This window comes from Oryx dammah, unplaced genomic scaffold, assembly GCF_014754425.2.
Source record: "Oryx dammah isolate SB20612 unplaced genomic scaffold, SCBI_Odam_1.1 HiC_scaffold_28, whole genome shotgun sequence".
NCBI lineage: Eukaryota > Metazoa > Chordata > Mammalia > Artiodactyla > Bovidae > Oryx > Oryx dammah.
In genome coordinates, this window is record NW_024070212.1 from 14,003,604 (window position 1) to 14,025,291 (window position 21,688).

At 44.1% G+C, this 21,688-nt stretch overlaps 2 protein-coding genes across 2 annotated transcripts in view; one reads left to right on the top strand and one right to left on the bottom strand.

Annotated features, from left to right (window-relative positions):
* Window positions 1-21,591, bottom strand: part of LOC120855697 (polyamine-modulated factor 1) — a 27,287-nt gene extending 5,696 nt beyond the window's left edge. Inside the window, exon 1 of the mRNA XM_040230287.1 lies at window positions 21,381-21,591. Within this exon, the coding sequence (XP_040086221.1) occupies window positions 21,381-21,541 (161 nt within the window). The 5' untranslated portion in view covers window positions 21,542-21,591. The remainder of the gene's footprint in view (window positions 1-21,380) is intronic.
* LOC120855699 (small nuclear ribonucleoprotein G) lies at window positions 15,706-16,549 on the top strand. The gene is made up of 2 exons (XM_040230289.1): window positions 15,706-15,715; window positions 16,147-16,549. The coding sequence occupies exon 2, from the start codon at window positions 16,178-16,180 to the stop codon at window positions 16,406-16,408; it is 231 nt and encodes a 76-aa protein (XP_040086223.1). The 5' UTR covers window positions 15,706-15,715; window positions 16,147-16,177; the 3' UTR covers window positions 16,409-16,549.
* Window positions 21,592-21,688: the final 97 nt, after the last annotated feature.

Consider the following 21,688-nt stretch of genomic DNA (forward strand, 5'->3'; position numbering starts at 1 on the left):
GTGACGTAATGGATTTCTCTTATTGTTTGTGCCATTTAAAATCAGGGCTCTGTCACTGGCAGCTGACACACTCCTTGTAGCTGCAAAGGTCAAAGGGTGCCCAGTACACTCCCGATGGCTGGCTCCTCTTGGACAAAGGAACTGAAGTAACTTAAACGAACTCTCATGGCTGCTTCCTCTCCGCCCTCCACCAGTCTCTCTGCCTGCTCTCTCCGGCTCTTCCCTCCACAAGTGTTCACTTAGCATCTGCTATGTGCTGGGTGCTCCGGGTTAGTGAGGCTGGCACGGCCCCCCTGGTGCGTCCAGTGGAGGAAGAGATGGCAGGAAGTACATAAACTCACACGTGAATGTGGGGACGGTTACTAGTGGAGAGTGCTTGGAGGGAAAAGGGCCGGGAGTTAGGGGCTCAGAGAGTGCCCTGTGGGGATCATCTTTAGGTGTGGGAGTGGTCAGTGAAGGCCTCTCTGATGAAGGAGTGTCAAGGGACCTGCAAAAAGTGGCTGAGGAGGTGTCCCGAAACACACCCGAGGCTTCACTGTGGGCTCAGATATTCCTCAGCGATCTGGGCCAGCTAGGGACTCTGGACAAACAGGATTTTAGGTAGCTGGAGCCCAGTGCGCAGGCCCCGCCGCAGCCAGGGCGTAGCTGCTGGGTCCTCCCTTTCTCACGGCTCTGGGCCTCCTGGCCCATTCCTGCCACCAGAACAGAGCCCTCTGAGGCAGATGCAGAGAGTGGCGCGGCAGTGTGCCGGAGCCAGCTCCCAGTGGCTGCAGGAGGCAACTGCTATATTGCCAGGAGATCTGTAAGGCAGTTGTTAAACACAGTAATTACTGAAAATTAAATTATGCAAGATCATAATGGACTTTACTAAAAACAAAGGTACTGGGGCTTTCCTGGCGGTCTAGTGGCTAAAACTCTGCACTCCCAATGCAGGGGGTCCGGGTTTGGTCCCTGGTCAGGGAACTAGACCCTGCATGCTGCAACTAAGATCCAGCACAGCCAAATACATACATAAGTATTTTTTAAGAAAACCCACGAAGGTACTAACTGCTCAAAACACACGATGTCCAAGTCATTCTACACACTTTCCTCTGCTCTGGAGGGCGACTCCATCCACGGTCTCCTATCTGTGGAAACACTGCTGCCCGAACCTCCTCTACTGTATGTAGAGATGCTACGCTGCTGGGCTTATTTACACCTAGGAAGCAGGCAGACTCCGCAAGCCAGGGCTTTATTTCTGGAGAGCTGGCTGTACGCATCTACCAGCACACCTCTGGCTACGGGCAACCGTCTCCCATCCTCTTGAGGGTACACATTTGGTAACCGTGCACCTTGGGGGCAAAACCAAGGTACCAAATACAAAGATGACAGACGTCCTTTCACCCTCGGCAGAGCCCCAGACATCCTGTTGTTTGGCCGCTGGCCCCACGAGCCACGCAGTCTGCGGCTCCATGGAGGAATGTGGAGGGACACACGACGCCTGACAAAGTGCGGCTGGAATGGAGACCGGGTAATTGTGGCTTGAAATGGGTCTGGCTCAGAAACGGGAGATCCTGTTCCTCCTCTCAGCCCACTCGCCTGGCGCATCTGAGCTGGGTGCATCTGCTTTCAGCCCAGGCTGGCAGCAGACAGGGCCCAGGGCAGGGGTAGGATAATTCTGCTCACCAGTGCCGCTGCTCAATTCTTCTGGCATCCCCTTCCTGGTCTGCGAGATCAGTGAAAGTGACGGACCCAGAAACACGCACACTGATACAAACACACAATACAGAAAACATGCTCCGAGGACGTGGAGGGAGAACAGTCAGGCTGGAAGCGGGGAAGAAAGTGGTTTCTTTTCTTTTAGTTTCACTGAGATATAATTGATATATAGCACCCTATAAGTTTAAAGTGTACAGCATAATGACTTATATATACTGGTAAATGATTACCACAGTAAGTAAACATACACCATCTCCGAAACAAAAAGGACTTCCCTGGTGGATCAGATGATAAAGAATCCGCCTGCAATGCGGGAGACCTGGGTTCAATCCCTGGGTTGGGAAGATTCCACAGAGGATGGTATGGCAAGCCACTCCAGTTTTCTTGCCTGGAGCATCCCCATAGACAGAGGAGCCTGGTGGGCTACAGTCCATGAGGTCACAAAGGGTCGGACATGATGGAGCGACTAAGCACACACAGAGAAACAAAAAAGAACAAAAGACTGGATTTTCCTTGTTATGAGAACTTGTAGAATCTGCTTTTTAAACAGCTTTCACATATACCATACAGCAGTGATAACTGTAGCCATCAAGTTGTGTGGCGTCCCTAGTACTGATTTATCTTATAATTGGAAGCTTATATCTTCAGACCACCTTCTTCATGCAATTCCTTCTCCCCTCAGCCCCCAGGGATTCCTTTCTTGAGAGCCAGTGCAGACTTGGGAATACTGTGAATGCTCTTGTAAATTTCCTGAAAAAACACACTCACAGAGAAATGGGAAAAATGACGCATTTTAGAAAACATTCACAGCCACTCCCGCCAAGTGTCAACTTTTATCTTCTCACGTAAATTCTAATGTCTCTGTGGATAGGGATGCCATCCACAATGGCACTGGGATGTCCAGGGTAGCCAGAACAGTGTTAAATACACAGCAGTACTCAAGACAAGCTGCAGACCAGGTGAGTGTGACTAAGCTGAGGCCCAGGCTGTGCGGCCTCAGACGGTCCATTCCCAGCCACCTCCCCTACCCTGGACCCTAGGGTACCAAGGCTTGGGCTGCTTGATCAGAGGTGCCCTCTCCACAGAGCATCTCCATCAGCCTCTCTGCCAAGCCCTCCTGTGCCCTGTGCTGGAATGGTCTTCTGGCCTTGGCCTCCCAAGAGTACACAAGGGGCCCTCCAGCTGTCCATGCCAGGTGAGTGTACCAGCTCTAAGGACTGCCTGTCCTTTTGCCTGGGTTCACATCCTACCTCTACCACTCATCCGCTGAGTGACCCTGGAACAACTTCTTTACCTTTATAAGCATCACTTTCTATCTCCATCAGACAGAGATAATAACTATCCATAAGTCACAAGATTACTGATTAATGAGGTTAAATATGTAAACACTTAGTACAGTGTACAGGGAAATGCTCCATGTTAGCTACAATTGTTATTACTATTTTCAAAGCAACAGTCCTCACCACCCCCTGGAAAGTGTAGAACACCGCCAGTAACTGTTTCCCAGGGCTGGGAAGTCTGAAAAAGGCAGGTGCTTAGTAAAGCATCTTGATTGCAACTGCATGTGCAGGAAGAACCCGGACCCCACTGCAAAGAACAGGCTACACTGTGGTCCCACAAAAACGGCCACATTTTTCATCAATGAAAGTATTTTCTTATTGGAATATAACTGCTTTACAATGTTATTACTTTCTGCTCTGTAAGAAGTGAATCAGCTGTATTTACACATGTACCTGCTCCCTTAGACGCCCCTCCCAGCCCCGCCCCACCCCACCATTCTAGGTCCTCACAGACTACCAAGCTGAGCTCCCTGGATTACACTGCAAGTTCCCACTAGCTGCCTATTTGATCCATGGCAGTGTTTTCACATCAAACCCCATCTCCCAATTCATCCCACCCTCTCCTCCCCCGCCACCCGCTGCCGCGCCCCCGAGTCCACTCTCTGTCTGTGTCTCTGCTCCTGCCTTGGAACTAGGAATCTGCACCATCCTTCTAGATTCCTCATACACACTGGCTATACATATAAAACACATATGTCGTTAACATAGGATATTTGTTTTTCTCTTTCTGACTAAAACTTCGTTCTGTATAGCAGATTCTAGGTCCATCGATACCTCTCCAAATGACCCGATTCCGCTTCTCTCTGTGACTGAGCAGTGTTCCACTGCATACATGTGCCGTGTCCTCTTTACTCATGTCTCTGTCGATGGAGCCTGAGGTTGCTTCCATGTCCTGGCTATTGTAAACAGTGCTGAAAGTAACTTTTAAAAACTGCATTTACTGAATTTCAAAACAGAGATGACTACACATTAACTGATTCTAACCTGCTTTTTTCTCTTATTATCCAATATCTGAGACACCATCACTGTTCTTGAACTCATCGAAAAAGCATGTCATTCACAGCACTAAAAATTCATTGCAAGGACTTCTCTGGTGGTCCAGGGGTTAAGATTCCACATCTCTAATGGGGGCCTGGGTTCGATCTCTGGTCAGGGAACTAGATCCTGCATGCTGCAACTAAAACTCAGTGCTTCCAAATATAAAACACAACAAAACCAAACAACCTCATTGTAAACTGAGTTTTCACATAAGTTTAACTGAAAATATTTAAGGCCAGAATCAAGCTCTGGTGGCTAGTCAATCTGTCAGTTTACAGACGCGGATAAATTGTGCAGGAATGGAAAGACAGAGGCACAGACAAGTAAACGTGTACTAGTGCGAAAGAAACCTGGTGTGGCCTCCTCCTCCATGGTGACCCGCTTGCTGCCTGCCTGTTCCACAGACTGTCCACCAGAGGGCGGGTGAGAACTGGCGTTTTCACTCAATAAAGGCATGGAGGGTGAAGACGGCCCAATACAAATACACAGAAGCTGGGCAGCATTGTCACAGAAACCCATGCTCTCCACCCGCCACCCGCCACCTGTACAGCCGCCCTGCTTTATTAAGAAATGTTTCTCTAAAATGAAAAAAAAAGAAAGAAAAGAAAGAAATATTTCGCTGCTTGGTCTTTCCCCCTCACCCCTTTCAGCCTCAGGACTGAGAAAGGAAGAGGGAATAAAAACCAGAAGTGTTCCCTGATGAAAATAAGAGGTCAGTTAGCTGCATGTAAATCCAGCTAGAACATCTGCTCACACCATACACAAAAATACACTCAAAATGGCTTAAAGACTTAGACATAAGACCTAATAACTCCTAATAAAGAACATAGGCGAAACATTATGGTATGACATAGATCATACCAATGTTTTCTTAGGTCAGTCTCCAAAGGCAACAGAAATAAAAGCAAAAATAAACAAATGGAACCTTATCCAACTTACAAGATTTCGCACAGCAAAGGAAATCAGAAACGAAATGAAAAGACAACCTACGAAGTGGGAGAAAATATTTGCAAATGATGTGACCAACCCCAGGGCTCCCTGGAGGAAGAAATGTCCGAGAGCAGCGGGAGTCGGTGAGGAAAGGACAGAAGGCCCGGCAGCAGCGTGGGGATCAGAGGTACACACGCCTGGGGGTGCAGATGCCGAGACGAGAAACACGCTCGGGGCACCGCCTGAGCCAGGCACTGTTCCAAGCCCTCTATGCGAAGCAAGGCACTTAGTCCTCATGATAATTGAGGAAGGGTCTATTCTCACCATGCCCATTTTTCAGATGCAGATGCTGAGGCAGAGAGGAGTCTGCCCAAGGTCACAGAGCTGGGACATGGTCGAGCCATCAGCTCTGGGTCAGGTGTCCTTGGCCTCCAAGACACACAGTCTGCAGGCTGGTGGGTCAGACACACAAAGTCTACACCGTATCATGATAGGAAGAGCTGGAAGAGGGGGCTTTAGGCAGGGGTGGGGCAAGATCAGATCTGTATGTTAGAAACCCCCTCTGGCTGCTGGGAGTGGGGACTAAGGAGGCACAGCTGAGGTGACGGCTGACTCGAGCAATGCTGACACAGCAGGGACAGAGTGAGATGGGTGATCTGGGAACACACGAAGAGCAGACAATCAGCATGATGGGCTGAAGCTGCACGACACAGTCTGGTGAGTCACAAGCACACTCCAGAAACTAGCCGCTGCCAGCCGCACGCATCATCTGCACATTCAAAGAGCGTGAGATATTTCTGAAGCACTTAATCAGAATATTTTAAATATCAACCACTCTTTTTCCTGTGAAGAACTGTTTCCTATGAACACCAACAGTCTCTGCCATTCGTTTAAAACTCTACCAGTTCATGTACATATGCAATTAGCTCTCCTTCCTTGGTCCCTGTCAGACATAGGCTTCAAGTCAGTTTCTACAAATCACCCTCCGTAGCACGTGTTGGGCAGGAAGACGGGACCCGGACAGGCACTGGGCCGGTCTGGCACCTCAGAACTCAGGAACGGTCAGTCACCTCTGACTCCCTCAGTGCCCCCGGGATGGACACCACTCGTGGCACCGCTGCTGGGGGCCGTGGGTACCTGCGGCAGAGGGGGCGTTCCCCCCAACGGTGCTAACTTCAACCGGGGCCCCACCAACACCAACTCTAAGCAATTGCCTCTCTTGGCGGGCCCTGATTTATAACAAAACACAGCAAACCTCATCTACTTGCTTTAGCTAAACAGGAAAACAGCTGTTTCTCAGAAGGTCCAGGAGGCTGTATGGACAGAAAAGAACCCTTCGTTTTCAGAAGACAAGGGAGAGGTTGCATATGATAAGCTCCAACGGGGCCACATTTCTATGTCCTCAAGCCTGAGAGAGCAGATTTGGACGTCTCTGCCTCATGACCCAGTGACAGGAAGACACCCTAACAGAAGACGGGGGTGTGGGTCTGCGAGATCTGACAGCCCAGCAAGGCCAATAATATTCCAGTCACTCTGGAGTGTATCATGTCATTTGCCCCTCTGGTCAAGCTAACATGGATGGAAAAATATGAGTTGTAGGGGAATTCAATCTGCAGTTTAAAATATCCCTTAGGCTAACTGACATGTGAATAGACCAGCTTTTACTATGTAGAGATTCCTGTCCTCTATATAAGTTCTTGGTCTTTGGGATTGAGGACTTTCAGTGACTTGGGAGAGGGTCAAGCATTTGGACCCATCTTAAAAGGCTGTATTCATACATGACATTTGTTGAGCCCTTTCTATGTGGAAGCCAGCCGTCAGTTCCTACTTAACTGAATGAGGGGAAGGGTGTTCTAGCAATGAGGAAAAGCAAGTGGAAAGAGCGGGCGGCAAGGGTGCAGGACAGTAGAAGCTCTCAACGCCTAAGAATTTATGTACGTGTGTTTGCACACCAAGTGTGCCCTGCTGCACACCCACGGCCCTGACCATGGCTGGAGAGATGGGAGGGGCCAAGGCGTGAATGGCCTTTACACTAAGCTAAGGAGCTGAGCAGTCCTGAGTCAATTTGACATTATAAGCAGAAGGACATGCTCAAATCTGAGCCATAGACTGGAGGGAGGGAGCAAGACTGAGGATGGAGATCCATTTTGGAAGCTGGTGCCACAATTCTATGAGAGACAGTGAGGGCCTGGGCTGAAGCATTTTCATGATGATGGAGAGGAGATTGAGGAGAGAGGCTGAAACCAACAAGGCATGGTGGCTGACTGGAAGCAAGGGGTCAATGAGGAATCCCAAATCTCTGGCCTAGAGAATGAGTAGTAGATGGTGGTATTTTCAACCAATTTGGGGAACACAGAGGGAAGAGAAATCCTGTTTTGCTGAACGTGGTGGTTCTGTGGGACACCAATTAGAGATTTCTAGTAGACTGTTAGAGACAGAGGCCTGAAGCTCGGGAGAAAGATGTGGCTTGAGAATCTTCACTTATTCCAAAGCTATTTACTGAATGTTTACTATGTGCCAGGCACCATAATAAGCAATGAGCAGAGAGTGATGAATAAGACAGATAAGATTCTGTCCTCAAGGATCTTACATTTCATGTGGGGAAGACAGACCACAGACAGACAACAGAACAACATGCTGTGATAAGTCTTTACAAAGGAATAAAATAAGGTGTCGTGATAAAGAATAACTAGGGGAGAAAGGTGGCTTTAGAGAAGATCAAGAAAACTATTTCTGGCAGAGCAAACATCAAGTACAAACAGCCTGAGGCAGGAAAGCTCTTGACAGTCTAGGGAATGAGAAGGTTAGGATGACCAAGTATAGCTGCAGAGGCAAACAAGAGGCAGGCAGGGGCTAGAACACGCGGGGCCTTGAAAGCCATGGTATGGAGCGATGAACAGCCACTGAAGGGCATTCAGCACAGCAAGATATCAAACGGGCTGTGATCTGCACACGTGCAGGTGAAGCAGGAGGGCAGTGCTCACACATTTAAGGGACAGTGGACGAAGAAGAGCCCGAGAAGAAGCAGCCAGTGAGGCGAGGGACAGAGAATGGTGTCGGAAGCCAGGGAGAAATTCCAAGGACAGAGAAGCGGTTCATAGTGTCAAATGCTACAAGGAGAACAAGTACATTTAAAGATGAAAAAAAAATCCAAAGTATTTAACAACAAAGAGTTATTCTTGATCTTGAAAGGAAGGTTTTAGGAGAATGGTGTCAAACTCCCCTAAGCTGAGGGAAAAAACTGGAGATGGAGAACTAGAAGCTTGGAAGGCAGAGCCCCGAAGTCACAGCCCGGGATGTAAAGGGAAGGACACTGACGGGGAGGGAGCTAGGAGGAGGCAAGACCAGGCATCTCGGCCGAGTTTTCAGATGTCTGAACTCCTGCCTGGTGTCTCTATTCTCTCTGTGAACCAGGCGTTGAGGTCGTTTTCAGCGAGCGTGTGAGGTAGCAGGGGAAGGGCCTGAGGGACAGGATAAAGATTTTAAATATTAATACTTCTGTGGAGAAGGGGAAGAGAGCTGACTGGAGACATGAGGATAATGAGCTCTCTGAGGGCCCAGATGAATTCCAAGAACGTGACTGTGTGGAAGCTCCATTTTCCACCATAGGTGAGACTCCACAGCTGCTCAGAGGTTGAGTGCAGGGGCAGAGGAGTGCAGACAGGATCCTGAAGGTGGGTTTCACAGCTGGTGGGTTGGAAGGACGAGGGGGCAAAGCAGCTGAGATACACAAGTGTGGCTGCCTTGCATCTCCAACTGAGCCTATCCAAACAGAGGTCTTGATCTCCAACTCCAGACTAATTTCTCTCCCTCAACTCATGGGCGAGTGTTTCTTCCTCGTCTCAGTAGGTGGTGAGACTGCACTCAATCACCATCATGAAGAGTCAGCATCCTCCTGGAGGGGCCCTCCCCTCGCCTTTCCTTCCAATCCAATCCAATTCTATCTCTTATCAGCTCACATCCACCCACCTCTCTCATCTACACTTTATCTGGACCATTTCAGCCCCAACCAGGCAGTCAGCATCCCCGGCTCAGGACCGTGACCTGACAAGTAGGGCAGACAAGATGATTTAGACTTAAAAATAGCGGGAACAGCTTCAAAAGTAAAAGCTCAACATTGACCTGATAATTGTCATCTTAGAGTAATAAAAAATATAACACATCAACTAGTCAACTACAATTTTAATATGACCAGATACAAATTATGTTTAATATGGGATACGGACACTTTTCTCCCCATGACATAACCTAATTTTTAAACGTATCATGATAACATGATCATTTTTTCCATAAGTATTATTCAAAATATAACTCCATAGTCATGTGACATAGGAGATCTTAGTTCCCCAACCAGGGATCAAACCTGCACAACCCAGGCAGTGGAAGCATGGAGTCTTACCACTGGACTGCCCTCAATAGCATTTTATTAGACAGTTATTATACTTACATAACCATCATCCTTCAAATGGGGAACATTTTTGGTGGTTTTCAACTATTTTCTACTGAACATGCTGCACGGTATTTTTTTGTACTTTTTATTTTATGATGTAAATTTTTTGACGATTTTATTTTGAAATAGTAATAGATTAGAGGAAGCTGCAAAGAAATGTACTCTCCCCAATGTTAAAATCTTATACAACCATAGTACAATATCAAAACCAAGATGCTGACACTTGTACAATCCACAGAACTCATTCAGATTTCAACAGTTATACATATATTTGTTTGTATTTGTGTATCTTTACCACATGTGAAACCTCACATAACCACCACCTCAGTCAAGATACTCGATGCTTTTTAAATATATTTGTCATGATATGGGTTGAGGTTGCAAAAAAAAAATCGGAGTCTAGAAGCCTAGAAAGATCTTACAGTAATCCTACCAACAATCTATTAATATCCTGCATAGCAGTCAGAATACCTTTAAAAGATCAATCACTGTATTCAGAGCATTACAAATAAATAGATTTTTAAGCCCATGGAGAGCCATCTCCTAAATACACACACACACAGAAAAGGATCAGTCATGCCTTAAAAACATCAATGACTTTCCATTTCTCTTAGAATAAATTCTCTTGCATCTGTCAAAAAATAATAACCTCTATATCTAATGTAACAAAGACAGACAATGGGAAAAAATAGATATAAACATTTGTGAGGAGAGATTTTTTCTTTTCTTAATTTTTTAATGTATTTTTAAATTTTATTTATTTTTTAACTGAAGGATAATTGCTTTACAGAATTTTGTTGTTTTGTGATGAGAGATTTTTAAGATGAACTGAATGGCACAATCAAGACCATTTTAAAAATGAGCATATTCTCTCTCCACACACACACACACACACGCACACGTGCGTGCGCACACATATAGGCCACATCTTGTGGCATGTGGGATCTTAGTTCCCAGACCAGGGATCAAGGAACCTAGGCCTCGGGCAGTGGAAGTGGAGTCCTAACCACTAGACCACCAGGGAATAACTAAAATACTTTGACAGTAAAATTTAGAAGCTCAAACTAATAAATAAAATAGAATTCTATACCCGGGAAACAGAAACTGTATGCTCTTTTCAAGTATACATGGAACATTCACAAAAACTGCCCAAAGACATAGCCATAAAGAGTCAGAATGGCAAAAATTCCCACAAAATCAGCATCACACAAACTGTGTTGTTTCACCACAACGTGATAAAATTAGAAATTACGACAAAAGGATAACTCTTTAAGAATTACATGTCTGGGAGCCAAATAACATACTACTAAATAATCACTGGGTTACAGAGGAAATGATAAGGAAAATTACAAAGTACATAAAATTAAATGACAATGTCTATATGTAAAAAAAGGAAATTGGATCTCTTTCTCATACCATACAAAAACTACCTCAAAATGGGTTAAAGACCAAAATGTCAGAGTTAAAACTATAAAAGTCATAGAAGAAAATATACGTATAAATCTTTATGACCTTGAAGTACACAATGGTTTCTTCAGTTCAGTTCAGTTCACTCAGTAGTGTCCAACTCTTTGCGACCCCATGAATCGCAGCACACCAGGCTTCCCTGTCCATCACCAACTCCCAACTCCCGGAGTCTCCTCAAACTCATGTCCACAAGTCAGTGATGCCATCCAGCCATCTCATCCTCTGTCGTCCCCTTCTCCTCCTGCCCCCAATCCCTCCCACCATCAAGGTCTTTTCCAATGAGTCAACTCTTCGCATGAGGTGGCCAAAGTATTGGGGTTCAGCTTCACCATCAGTCCTTCCAATGAACACCCAGGACTGATCTCCTTTAGGATGGACTGGCGGGACCTCCTTACAGTCCAAGGGACTCTCAAGAGTCTTCTCCAACACCACAGTTCAAAAGCGTCAATTCTGTAAAGTCTGACACTGTTTCCCCATGTATTTCCCATGAAGCGATGGGACCAGATGTCATGATCTTCGTTTTCTGAATGTTGAGCTCTAAGCCAACTTTTTCACTCTCCTCTTTCACTTTCATCAAGAGGCTTTTTTAGTTCCTCTTCACTTTCTGCCATAAAGGTGGTGTCATCTGCATATCTGAGGTTATTGATATTTCTCCCGGCAATGGTTTCTTAGATGACACTAAAAGCTCAAGCAACCAAAGAAAAAATTCTCTGCAATTTTAAATCTAAATAAATGTTAATAAATAAATAATCTAAATGCAACCGTGGATGTGACTGGTGATGGAAGTAAAGTCTGGTGCTGTAAAGAACATTGCATTGGAACCTGGAATGTTAGGTCCATGAATCAAGGTAAACTGGAACTGGTCAAACAGGAGATGGCAAGAGTGAACATGGACATTTTAGGAATCAGTGAACTAAAATGGACTGGAATGGGCAAATTTAATCAAGATGACCATTATATATACTACTGTGGGCAAGAATCCCTTAGAAGAAATGGAGTAGCCATCATAGTCAACAAGAGTCCAAAATGCAGTTCTTGGGTGCAATCTCAAAAATGACAGAATGATCTCTGTTCATTTCCAAAGCAAACCATTCAGCATCACAGTTATCCAAGTCTATGCCCCAACCACTAATGCCAAAGAAGCTGAAGTTGAATGGTTCTATGAAGATCTATAAGACCTTTTAAAACTAATACCAAGAAAGATGTCCTTTTCAGCATAAGGGACTGGAATGCAAAAGCAGGAAGTCAAGAGATACCTGGAGTAACAGGCAAGTTTGACCTTGGAGTACAAAACGAAGCAGGGCAAAGGCTAACAGAGTTTTGCCAAAAGAACACACTGGTCATAGCAAACACCCTCTTCCAACAACACAAGAGATGACTCTACACATGGACATCACCAGATGGTCAATATCCAAATCAGACTGATTATATTCTTTGCAGCCAAAGATGGAGAAGCTCTATACAGTCAGCAAAAACAAGACCAGGAGCTGACTGTGGCTCAGATCATGATCTCCTTATTGCCAAACTCAGACTTAAATTGAAGAAAGCAGGGAAAACCACTAGACCATTCAGGTATGACCTAAATCAAATCCCTTATGATTATACAGTGGAAGTGACAAATAGATTCAAGGGATTAGATCTGAGAGACAGAGGGCCTGAAGAACTATGGTCAGAGATCCGTGACACTGCACAGGAGGCAGGGATCAAGACGATCCCCAAGAAAAAGAAATGCAACAAGGCAAAATGGCTGTCTCAGGAGGCCTTACAGATAGCTGAGAAAAGAAGAGAAGGGAAAGACAAAGGAGAAAAGGAAAGGTATACCCATCTGAATCCAGAGTTCCAAAGAATGGCAAGGAGAGATAAGAAAGCTTTCCTCAGTGATCAATGCAAAGAAATAGAGGAAAACAATAGAATGGGAAAGACTAGAGATCTCTGCGGAAAGTTAGAGATACCAAGGGAAAATTTTATCCAAAGATGGGCACAAGCAAGGGCAGAAAGTTATGGATCTAACAGATGCAGAAGATACTAAGAAAAGGTGGCAAGAATACACAGAACTATACAAAAAATATCTCAATGACCCAGATAACCACGATGGCGTGATCACCCACCTAGGGCCAGACATCCTGGAGTGTGAAGTTAAGTGGGCCTTAGGAAGCATCACCACAAACAAAGCTAGTGGAGGTAATGGAATTTCAGTGGAGCTATTTCAAATCCTAAAAGATGATGCTGTGAAAGTGCTGCACTCAATATGCCAGCAAATTTGGAAAACTCAGCAGTAGCCACAGGACTTTCAATCCAATTTGGGATTTTCACTTCAATCCCAAAGAAAGGCGATGCCAAAGAATGTTCAAACTACCATACAACTGCACTCATCTCACACACTAGCAAAGTAATGCTCAAAACTCTCCAAGCGAGGATTCAACAGTATGTGAACCAAGAACTTCCAGATGTTCAAGCTGGATTTAGAAACGACAGAGGAAGCAGAGATCAAATAGCAAATATCTGCTGGATTATAAAAAAGGCAAGAGAATTCCAGAAAAGCTTCTACTTCTGCTTTATTGACTATGCCAAAGCCTTTGACTGTGTGGATCACAATAAACTGTGGAAAATTCTTTAAGAGGTGGGAATACACGACCACCTGACCTGCCTCCTCAGAAATCTGTACATAGGTCAAGAAGCAATGGTTAGAACTGGACATGGAACAACAGACTGGTTCCAAATCGGGAAAGGAGTACGTCAAGGCTGCATAGTGTCACCCTGCTTATTTAACTTATATGCAGAGTACATTATGCGAAATACCGGGCTGGATGAAGCACAAGCTGGAATCAAGATCGCCGGGAGAAATATCAATAACCTGAGATATACAGATGACACCACCTTTATGATAGAAAGCGAAGAGGAACTGAAGAACTTCTTGATGAAAGTGAAAGAGGAGAGTTAAAACGCTGGCTATGAAACTCAACATTAAAAAAACTAAGATCATGGCATCTGGTCCCATCACTTCATCATGGCAAACAGATGGGGAAACAATGGAAACAGTGACAGACTTTATTTTCTTGAGCTCCAAAATCAATGCAGATGGTGATTGCAGCCATAAAATTAAAAGACACTTGCTCCTTGGAAGAAAAGCTATGACCAACCTAGATAGACAGCATATTAAAAAGCAGCTGCTGCTGCTGCTAAGTCACGTCAGTTGTGTCCAACTCTGTGCGACCCCACAGATGGCAGCCCACCAGGCTCATCCGTCCATGGGATTTTCCAGGGAAGAGTACTGGAGTGGGTTGCCATTGCCTTCTCCAGTTAAAAAGCAGAGACATTACTTAACCGACAAAGGTCCATCTAGTCAAGGCTATGGTTTTTCCAGTAGTCATGTATGGATGTGAGAGTTGGACCATAAAGAAAGCTGAGCGCCGAAGAATTGATGCTTTTGAATTGTGGTGTTGAAGATTCTTGAGAGTCCTTGGACTGCAAGGAGATCTAACCAGTCCATCCTAAAGGAAATCAGTCCTGAATATTCAGTGGAAGGACTGATGCTGAAGCTGAAGCTCCAATACTTTGGCCACCAGATGCGAAGAACTGCTGCTGGGCAAGACTGAAGGCAGGGGGAGAAGGGAGCGACAGAGGATGAGATGGTTGATGGTATCACAGACTCAACGGACATGAGTTTGAGCAAGCTCTGGCAGTTGATGATGGACAGGGAAGCCTGGCATGCTGTAGTCCATGGGGTTGCAAAGTCAGACGTGACTGAGTGACTGAACTGACTGAATCTAAACTGGATTTCTCAAAATTAGAATTCTTACCAGCTAACAGTAAAAAGACAAATAACCCAATTAAAAAATGAGCAAGGAATCTGAACAGACATGTCTTCAAAGAAGATATCCAAAGGTCAATAAGCACATGAAATATGCTCAGCATCATTAATCATTAGGAAAAGGCAAATCCAAGCCTCTATGAGATACCAACTTACACCCACGAGGATGACTACTGGCTGTAATAAAAAAGACAGACCTAACCAGTATTGGTGAGAATGTGGAGAAATCAGAACCTGCCATCAACTGCTAGAGTAAATGTAAAATGGTACACTTGCTTTGGAAAATAGCTTGGGAACTGCTGAAAAAGTTAAAAATAGAGTTATTATACAATCTGCCATTTTCACTTCTAGGAATGTCCCCCAAAGAACTGATAACATGTGTTCACAGATGTTGATAACAGCATTATTCCTAATAGACAAAAAAGTAAAAACAATTCCAAACGTCTATCAACTGATGAATGGGTAAATAAAATATGATATACCATACATTGGAATTTATTATTCAGTCATTAAAAAGGAACGAAATACTGATACATGTCATAACACAGATGAACCCTAAAATCATCAAGCTATGTGTAAGAAGCCAGACACATAAGATGACACGTTGTATGGTTCCACTTAAATGCAATGTCCAGAAAAGGCAAATCCATAGAAACAGAAAGTAGATAATGGTTACAGGAGCTAGGAGACAGGGGTAAGAAATGGGAAGTGACGGCTAAAGGGTACAAAGTTTCTGGGGTGATGAGAATGTTCTGGAATTAGAGTGGTGAAGGTAACACAACTTTGTGAGTATACTAACTGCACACAGTGAAGGGTGAATTTTATGGCATATGAAATAAATCTCAACTTAAACAAAGACTTGAAAATATTAGAAAGCAGTAATTACATGAAAATGTACAGTTTTAAACACACTTTTCAAGAGACAAAAGACTGAAAAAGAAGAGTTAAATGGTCAACTCAAGAACTTCAGGGAATTCCGTGGTGGGCTTTCACTGCCATGGCCTGGGTTTAATCCTTGGCGTGGAAACTTAGAACCTGCAACTTGCAACCAAAAAAAAAAAAAAAAATTGGGAGGAGACTAATAAAACAAATCTAATTAAAAAATTAAGATAAGGATAGATTCCATAGATAAGGACACAAGATATAACCTCAAAACACAGAAAAAAAAATTTTTAAGGCTAATTCTTTAAAAAGATTAATAAGAACTCCGGCTACATAAAGTCAAAAACAAAGAAACAGCATGTACTGGAAAAAGAGGAAATAATGAAAATTAAATAATTTAAAATAGTTCAAGAGACAAAATTTTGGGGGGAGGGGGAACCTGTAGTATGGTAAATCTGTCTTAAGAAGAAATAACATCTAAACAGATTTGCAGTCATTAAAGAAACAGCAACACCAAAAATCTGCAACAGGAGGCTTCTTTGATCTCGCAGAGTAGACATCATGAGCAAAGCTCACCCTCCCGAGTTGAAGAAATTTATGGACAAGAAGTTATCATTGAAATTAAATGGTGGCAGACATGTCCAAGGAATATTGCGGGGATTTGATCCCTTTATGAATCTTGTGATAGATGAATGTGTGGAGATGGCAACTAGTGGGCAACAGAACAATATTGGAATGGTGGTAATACGAGGAAATAGCATCATCATGTTAGAAGCCTTGGAACGAGTATGAACAGTGGCCGTGCTCACCAGGGAAGTCAACGCTTCCATGTGTCCCCTCTCCACATTTTACGGCCAGAAAAATTGGGTTGTGTACATTTTCTTACTGAACTTTTTTGTTAAATAAACTTTTGTAATAGCCAAAAAAAAAAAACCAAAAATCTGCAACAAACACTGCCCAGACACTTTATGGACACGACCAAAGATGCCCACTGCATCACTGCTGCTTAACATAATACTGGCAGGCCTCAACAACCCAGAAAGCTTCAGGCATAAATGAGCTCTTTCAAACTTTTGAAGCATAGGTAATCCTGATTTCATATAAACCATTCCAGGAGAGGAATATATGTGGCTAATATATCTTTGATTCAGCTGATAAGGATGGTGTTAAAAAAAAAAAAAAGAAACTATAGTCTCATTTCACTTCAGTTCACTTCAGTCACTCAGTCGTGTCTGAATCTTTGCAACCCCATGAACCGCAGCACACCAGGCCTCCCTGTCCATCACCAACTCCCGGAGTTCACCCAAACCCATGTCTATTGAGTCGGTGATGCCACCCCACCATCTCATCCTCTGTTGTCCCCTTCTCCTCCTGTCCTCAATCTTTCCCAGCATCAGGGTCTTTTCCAGTGAGTCAGCTCTTTGTATCAGGTGGCCAAAGTATTGGAGTTTCAGCTTCAGCACCAGTCCTTCCAATGAATATTAAAGACTGATCTCCTTTAGGATGGACTGGTTGGACCTCATTGCAGTCCAAGGGACTCTCAAGACCACAATTCTAAAGCATCAATTCTTCGGTGCTCAGCTTTCTTTATAGTCCAACTCTCACATCCATACATGATCACTGGAAAAACCAGAGCCTTAACTAGACGGGCCTTTGTTGGCAAAGTGATGTCTCTGCTTTTTAATATGCTGTCTAGGTTGGTCGTAACTTTCCTTCCAAAGAGTAAGCGTCTTTTAATTTCATGGCTGCAGTCACCATCTGCAGTGATTTTGGAGCCCAAAAAAATAAAGTCTGACACTGTTTCCACTGTTTCCCCATCCATTTCCCATGAAGTTATGGGACCAGATGACATGATCTTAGTTTTCTGAATGTTGAGCTTTAAGCCAACTTTTTCACTCTCCTCTTTCACTTTCACCAAGAGGCTCTTTAGTTCTTCTTCACTTTCTGCCATAAGGGTGTTGTCATCTGCATATCTGAGGTTATTGATATTTCTCCCAGCAATCTTGACTCCAGCTTGTGCTTCCTCCAGCCCGGCGTTTCGCATGGTGTACTCTGCATATAAGTTGAATAAACAGGGCTACAGTAAACAGCCTTGATGTACTCCTTTCCTGATTTGGAACCAGTCTGTTGTTCCATGTCCAGTTCTAACTGTTGCTTCCAAGAGCTTATAAATATTGATCTAACTAAATCCAACTATATATTTTAAATACATCATATTCAAGATTTATTCCAAGAATGCAAAGACAGTTTAACGTCCCTAAAATCTACCAATGTAGATCATAAACATTAACAAACTGAAGAAAAATGACAAGATCTTCCTGAGGAAAAAAACATCTGATAAAGTTCAACACCTAATCATGATCTTCTTAATAATTCTCAGAAAACTAGAATGAGACAGGGACTTCCTTAATTTGCCAAAAATATGTACCAAAAACTGCAGAACCCATATGCACTGGCACAAAGACAGGCAAACAGATCAGTGAAACAGAAGAGAGACCCAGGGGCACAACAGGCAGAGGGGACTTGCCATGTGATAAAAGGGGCTCCATAAAGCAACGGAGATGAAGGAACTGTTTAGTTGGCAATGACTGGGGACACTGAAAAAAAAGTAAGAGTAACTGAAGCTACCGTTTTACACCTGTGATCACACAGATCACAGACTGGAAGAGTAAAATGATAAAACGGCCAAGAGAAGAAAACACAGCCTATCATCTTTGTGATCTGGGTGTGGATACAGCCTCTATAAGCAAGATACCATAAGCACAGGCCAAAAGAGTAAACATGTGGCTTACATGAAAACTGAAGGTTTTAAAATACAAATTGATTAGGTGATACCTAACAATTTATCAGGACTGTTTGAGGGATGTGGAGTTAGTGCAAAGGCTGAGTAGAGTCATGAGGATCCACATAGCTTGGGAGAAGGGCCCCTGGGATGACTACATTTCTCCTTCTGCCTCATTTTCCTGGGGTAAAGTGTAAACGATTAAAATCTGCAATTCTAATTTAATTAAGCATTTCTGTTACTCAAAGGACGTGACACACAAAGCTAACATCTCATAAAGAGAGCTATTTCCTCTTCAGTCTAAAACCAACAAAAGGATTGATATCTAGACCATACTGGGAACTCCAGCAAATCAATAAGATAAAAAACCCAATTTAAAAAAAAAAAAAAATATTACAGGAAATAAGTAGGCAGTTCACAGAAAAGGAAGCCAAATGACTAATGAGGTATACAAGGAATTGCCCACACCTTATAAGGAATTAAAAATGTGTAAATTAAAATAATAATGAAATACCCTTTTCACACCTTCAGAATGGCAAACATTAGAATGGTGAATATAGGAAGAGCTTTTCCGGAAAGCAATCTGACAAAACATAGGTAGATGTAAACCCTTGGATCCAGTGATTTCACTCCACTGTACACCTTAAAGAAATTCTAGCACCAGTCTGTGAGGGGAGGTACCCTGGCATAATCTGTGGAGAAGGGAGTTGGAAGCAATCAAGAGTTCATGATTGGGAATGGGCAAGTGCTGGATGTACCTGTATCATGAAATGATAAACAGCGCTGAGAAGCTATGAACCACGTGCATTTACAGTATATGGTTATATCTTAAAAACAAGACACACAGCACGATTATGATTCATATAAATTTAAAACCTATATAAATTTACAGACAAAACAACGCACTTTACAAGGGCGCAACTTATTCAAATGTCAGGTCCTTGCACTTACACTAAACCAGACCCATCCCTATTGCTCTCTATTCCTTTTCGCTGATTTATTTTTCTTTATGGCACAAGAAAGTCTATTCCATAAGAGCAGGGACCTTCCTATCTTCATCACTGCAGTATTTCCAGTTCCTAACACAGAGCCTGAGACACTAGAGATATCCAGTAAATATCTGCACATGAATACATGAAAAAAGTGGAGGACAAACAGCTAATGGAGAACAGGGCCTATGGGGAGGGGCGAGGAGGGCAAGAATGAGCAAGAGAAAGCCAATCAATCGATCAATAACAGAGCTTGTCTGGACATATAATGATGGTGTGTCATGAATGGTCCGTAAAAATGATTATAAATTATTTATCACAGTTATTACTATGGAAACTGAGCCCTGCTTGATAAGCCTATCCCCTGCCTGTCCAGCCTCCTCTCATTTTACTCTCATTCTGCTACTTCCTAGAACGCCCTGACCATTTCAAGGCCTTTGCATAAGCTGTTCCTCTAGTTCTTCAAAAGGCTGGTTCCTTCTCATTCTTCAAGTTTCAGATCCATGTCACTTTCTCAGAGAGGAATCCCTCTCTTATCTAATGTTTCCCTTTCCCCCAGGCTGCCTCTGCATTGCCTTACCAAGCTCCGTGATGATTTTGCTTACTTCACATCTCCACATGTTGAAGGCAAGCTCCAAGACAGCAGCCTTGTCTTACTGTACCCCCAGTGCCTGACACAGTGTCTGGCACAGGCACTTAAATATTTGCTAAGTGAATCAATGAGTGACGAGATGGATCCTAAGGTCTTTGTAGGAAACAAAGTCCTAAAACTAGGAAGGAAATCAGAAGATGAGAGTCTTGACGAGGTCAAAGAACAGAGGTAGTGGGGACATAGAGGGTGGATGGAGAACAGGCTGTGGTCAAACCCCTGAAGGTTCTGGTAATAGTGTTTCAGCACTAATGTTCTGGGGTATGGGACCATGGACAAAACTCTTCCTTTAAAGTGTCCAATACTGTTGTGACAGGCTGGGACCTGGGTCCCTTTGCTGCAATGCTTGCACCTGGGCAAAAGTCTCCTCAAGCAGCAGAACACAAAGAAACTATAAGGGACTAAAACTAACCACATACACGCACTGTTAGTGGCAAGTTATGAATAAGATACAAAAAGACCAAAAAGCCAACTGTTAATTCTGGGCTGTTGGAAGTAAAAGCTGGGTACCGCACATGATCCCGGCACACAGCACCACTGAAGGGGTAGGCAGAACACTTAAGCCTCCTCTCCAAGCTGGACCAATGGATCCACCCCTGTCCTCTCCGGATTTAAGGGACCAGCTGCCTCTCCCACAGGAAAACCAGCAAGGACTCCTACTACAACTTTTTTCCAAGCCCTCCTGCTGCACCACAAGTCTCAATAAATGCTTGCCTGAATTTCTCCTCTTACCAATTTCTATTGTTTCAAGTGTTCAATAACCCACGTCAGTAACATTGTTAGAATACTGTTCATAGACAGTAGACCGGAACCGTTTCTTTCTATTGTAAGACATTCAGTCCTCACACCCACCCAGTGAAGAACGTATTACTATTTTCAAAATAAATTCTACAATTCTAATGCTTTCTACGTGCCCGGCACTGTTCTAAAACCCTTACGACTATTTACTCATTTAAATCTCGGAAAGACCCTATGAGAAAGGTACCATTGTTGCTATTTTATTCACGCTGAACAGAAGCACAGAGCAGTCAAATCTTTTTCATTTTAAGTTGGGCCATGATTTTAACCCTAAATCTAATTCGAAAGCCTGTAACGTTCCTTCCAACCACCTATAATCAAAACCAGGTTTACTGGAGAAAGGAGTAGCTAAGTCCTCGCTCAGCTCCACCGTACCTGTGTTAGCAAAATAACCAGTGACCGCGCCCCCACCCCAACATCCACGTGACTCAGCTCTTTGCCCCAACCCTCCCATCACGGGCCGTCCTGATCTCGCGAGGTTTAGATTCCAGCGGGACAACAATCTACAACGAGATTTTACACTCAGCCTCACTTCCTCTACCTTACCTCCCGGCAGCGACCAACTTCTGGAGGAAGGTGTCCACCATGGTGTCGAAAAGCTTCACCCTGGAAATGATAGTGCCGGGGCGCGCAGATTCCTGAGACAATTCCTCAGACCCTTTTTCTTCACAGCTGCTGCCTACGTTGACGCTGCTCGCTTCGGCCATGTTGAAATAGAACCGCCAAACCCGGCGGCCCCGCCCACCAAAGCCCCCGATTGGCCGTTCCCGGCCATGGGTGCCTCCGATTGGAAGCAGCAAATGTCTATCACCCAGCCGCGGGGTGGGGACACTGCCGGAGGTGGAGGATTATAC